The 3,731-nt window shown below is 36.4% G+C and overlaps 1 protein-coding gene across 1 annotated transcript in view; it reads right to left on the bottom strand.

Annotated features, from left to right (window-relative positions):
• Positions 1-3,421, bottom strand: part of LOC125041658 — a 3,488-nt gene extending 67 nt beyond the window's left edge. Inside the window, exons 1-4 of the mRNA XM_047636806.1 lie at positions 3,255-3,421; positions 431-499; positions 188-274; positions 1-67 (exon numbers count right to left, since the gene is read on the bottom strand). The exon at positions 1-67 is cut by the window's left edge and continues 67 nt beyond it. Coding sequence (XP_047492762.1) covers positions 1-67; positions 188-274; positions 431-499; positions 3,255-3,371 — 340 coding nt within the window. The 5' untranslated portion in view covers positions 3,372-3,421. The remainder of the gene's footprint in view (positions 68-187; positions 275-430; positions 500-3,254) is intronic.
• Positions 3,422-3,731: the final 310 nt, after the last annotated feature.

Below are 3,731 nucleotides of genomic sequence, written 5' to 3'. Positions count from 1 at the left end.
ATTTTTGCAGCTGGAGGCCGCCAACCTGAAGAAGAATCACCAAATACGTAATGACAACGCTCGCCGCCTGGAAATAAAGACATAACGTCATTATCATTTTCCTATTCTTCAAAGAAAACATGAATTCTCTGCAGAATATTGTGAATTAAGTGTCTTTAATTCAATACAATGGAGGTCTGTGACGTACCGTTACTAGCGATGGGTAGTCCAGTGTGTACCATCCACACATGTCGAATTTTCTTAACGGCTGAAGACAGGTTATGACGTGGTACACCTGTGGGGGTATAGGGATAATGAAAGCTCACATTCTGTTCAAGACGGTTTGTCATATAAGGATAAAACGTAACCTTGGCTAAACGATAGGTATTCTGTTCTAAAGTATTATGTGCACTTAACGTATGAATTGTCTTTATGGCTCTTGAATTCTTACCTGAGCCTTCACTTCAGCACTGGCAAAGTTGCAGCTTAAGTTCTGTAGAGTTTCTACGGCGTCATTTACCTGCATGTAAAATATATTATATAGTGTTACTTATTTATATACACCCGGAAATAATTTAGTTTCAATAGAAATGAGCCCAGATCACCTATTGGCAGCCACGTGCTAAATCAACATAAAACTGGTACTTGATTAGTAAGTGGGAAGAAAGCAAGCAGCAGGCTTTACACGTAGAAATTCAATAGCTACATGTATTACACCGCGCAAATAATTCAAATAATCAATTTTAAATTTCTTCGAACAATACACTGCGTATTTGGCGAAAATTGAACCGTAGCCTACACTATGGATGCCTAGAATACGAGTGTTTAGAGTTCGCTGGACTTTATTAAAGACTCGCCTCATTATGAACTGCGGTTGCACTTTTTGGCATCCTCGCACTGTCGACAAAACTGTTTCTATTCCATACACAATGTCAAAACGCTAGCGTCTAGTTTTCATGCATTTTTTTATTTTTATTTTATTTTCTTTTCTTTTTTTATAAAAGGGAGATTATCTAATTATCATTCTATATTCTTTAACTCTCTTTGATTCCCCGCTGAATACCCACAAAGTCTAGGCTTAAAAAATATCCAGTAATGATAGAATATCCGAAAATAGTTTTCCCCTCCTTTGCTGGGAGGCTAAAAGGCTCATAACCTCAAGGATCTTCCCCTCAGGAGAGGCAACCCTCGAGAGTACAGGAGAAAGCTCTTGACTAAACGATGTAAAACAGCAATCCATTATGCCAATCCATTATGTTCATTTAAACTGAGGACATTTCGTGTGAGCGTACATTGCTTCATTGTGTATGAATCTGATATGTACGTAAAAAGAGGTTTTTTTTTTTTTTTCTTTATTAGTTACCCCGTGAGGAATGCCGTTTTCTGTCTTAAAAGTATCTTCTGTGTTCTTACATTAATAATCCAATTCCAAACATAATTTAATAAACTTTACAAGCTGAAGATAATTTCCTTTTATTCGTTAGGATTTTCATGCTCCGTTTCCTGAAAATACTTGTAATGCTTCTTCTTCTTCTTCTTCTTCTTCTTCTTCTTCTTCTTCTTCTTCTTCTTCTTCTTCTTCTTCTTCTTCTTCTTCTTCTTCTTCTTCTTCTTCTTTTTCTTCTTCTTCTTCTTCTTTGCTGTTGCTGTTGCTTTAGTGAAATGGACTATTGTTATTATTCATTCTAAATAATTCAGCACTAACAACTTAATCAAGAGCACACTAATCAAAAAGGAAAACAAACACAAACGCGCTCACTGTACGACTCCATTTTTAAAATTCAATTTGTATAAACTAAGATAAACAGTGTTGTACTCTTCATGACGAGTGTGTTCTTCACATTCAGATATGAGAGAGGGCGACGCGGAGGAAAGTGCTTTTGCCCACTTTAACTCGCCGCTGTAGGGTACGCAAGGCAACACATAGCAAGACCTTGGCATATTTCACAGCCATTTACCTTGTACGCACACAAGTATATTCTAATAAAGACCTTGCATGCACACAGACTTTCCCACACGCGACCGATAAATATCCGCAAAGGTTCGTATCCATTATAAAGGGGTTTAGTGCATAATGTGCGTGTGAGTGTATGAATGGATAAGTGAATGCTGTATATATTATGACGTGTATATAGATTTATATTTGAGTTCACTTCGTGTATATATAACTTATTTGATGGTGTTCGGATTGTGAAACATACATTTGATATAACAATGTAGATTTTCATGTGAGACACAAAGAGTATGTCAACTTTTTTCCCGCATTCTATAAATAAAATAAAGTCACGAATAAATGCTTTGCGGGTTTTTTTTTTTCTTCAAAATATAGGTTTGCTAAGGCCTAATTGCTAATTCTGGGGAAACAAATGTTTTGGGGTCCCCCCCCCAAAAAAAAAATAATAATAATAAAATAATAATAATACTAAATAAAATAATGATAATAAAACAAATGAGACAAATCAATACAAGTAATAATAGTGGACTTACAAAGGCTATAGTGCATCTCGTTTAGTCTCAAGGAAATAAACGGATTTTTTTTCTAATCAGCTGATACCTATTACTTAAGTTTAATTTTTTTTCTTTTACAAAATTCATATTCATTTCCATGACTTTACACCACTTTTTATTTTTTGTCATTTATTGTTGTTTATTTATTTATATATATTTTTTTCTTTTTTTTTCTTTTTCTTTTTTTGGCGAATTGGAGTGAGTTGCCAGTTTTCCCTTTTCTGTGATGGAAAGGAGTGTAGTTGAAAATCTTGAAGGCCGGAATATTTCAAAATTGGTAAATCTCAAACAGGACAGATTTCCGGGTTTATGCCATTCTTTGGGAAATGGTCCCCGCAACTAATGAAATTGTACGTTTTATTGAAGTATAGTTTTTTTTTTTTTTTCTAAACTACATTAGTGTCTTTACTATTATTTAGTGTTTGTATTGTTTAGGCATGTCCTTCCGATCACATACTGAAGAAATAACCATATAGTAAAAGTTTGTTTTATCCCGAAACATCGAAGCCTAAAACGACAAGCATGAGGTAGGCGCTTTAAGAACAAGCAGATACTACAACATAATGCTATTTCTAGCTACAGCATGATAAATTGAGTTCATTGAACCCGGTCATTAATAGAGTTTACAATGCATCTACCTCTGCTACATACAATTATTGCCAAAGAACAAGGAATCCCCCTGTAAACTGCATCCCACAATTCGCATGCAAAATACAAGAGCAAAAATACAAAAATACAAGTAACTGCAGCACGAGCTCACAACTCACCTGATCATTGCACGACTGCCCGACGTTGTACAGGAAGTATATGAGAGAGAGGCTCATGAAGAATAACAGAACAGTTCCTCCGTTCACAAGGATTCCCCTGAAGGACGCGTAGGACATAGCGATGGCCAGACCGATGCACACAGTAATCAACACACTCACGGAAAGGAAAAAACCGCGTACCACTTTGCCTCGAACGTTACTTAACTGAGGGGGGAAACAACAACAACATGGTCTGTAATTTAATGAAAGATGAGTGTAAAACTCCGTTTCTTATCATTTGAGTGTCTGATTGAGGAAGAAATGAAATATACTTTGTGAGACTGGCTGAGGGAGGATCTACACCCACGAGCAGGTTTGTTTTGTATCTACAGCTCTCGATGGCACAGTATTCGTCGTTGCTAATTTAAAGAGAAACGTAGAAGTAGGGACGGGAAGGGGAAGGGGGGTGGAGGCAGAAGGACATGGTAGGTGGCCATG

This window comes from Penaeus chinensis, chromosome 31 (assembly GCF_019202785.1).
Source record: "Penaeus chinensis breed Huanghai No. 1 chromosome 31, ASM1920278v2, whole genome shotgun sequence".
Lineage (NCBI taxonomy): Eukaryota > Metazoa > Arthropoda > Malacostraca > Decapoda > Penaeidae > Penaeus > Penaeus chinensis.
Note: the sequence above shows the minus strand (reverse complement) of the source record. Positions and strands in the feature narration are given on the sequence as shown.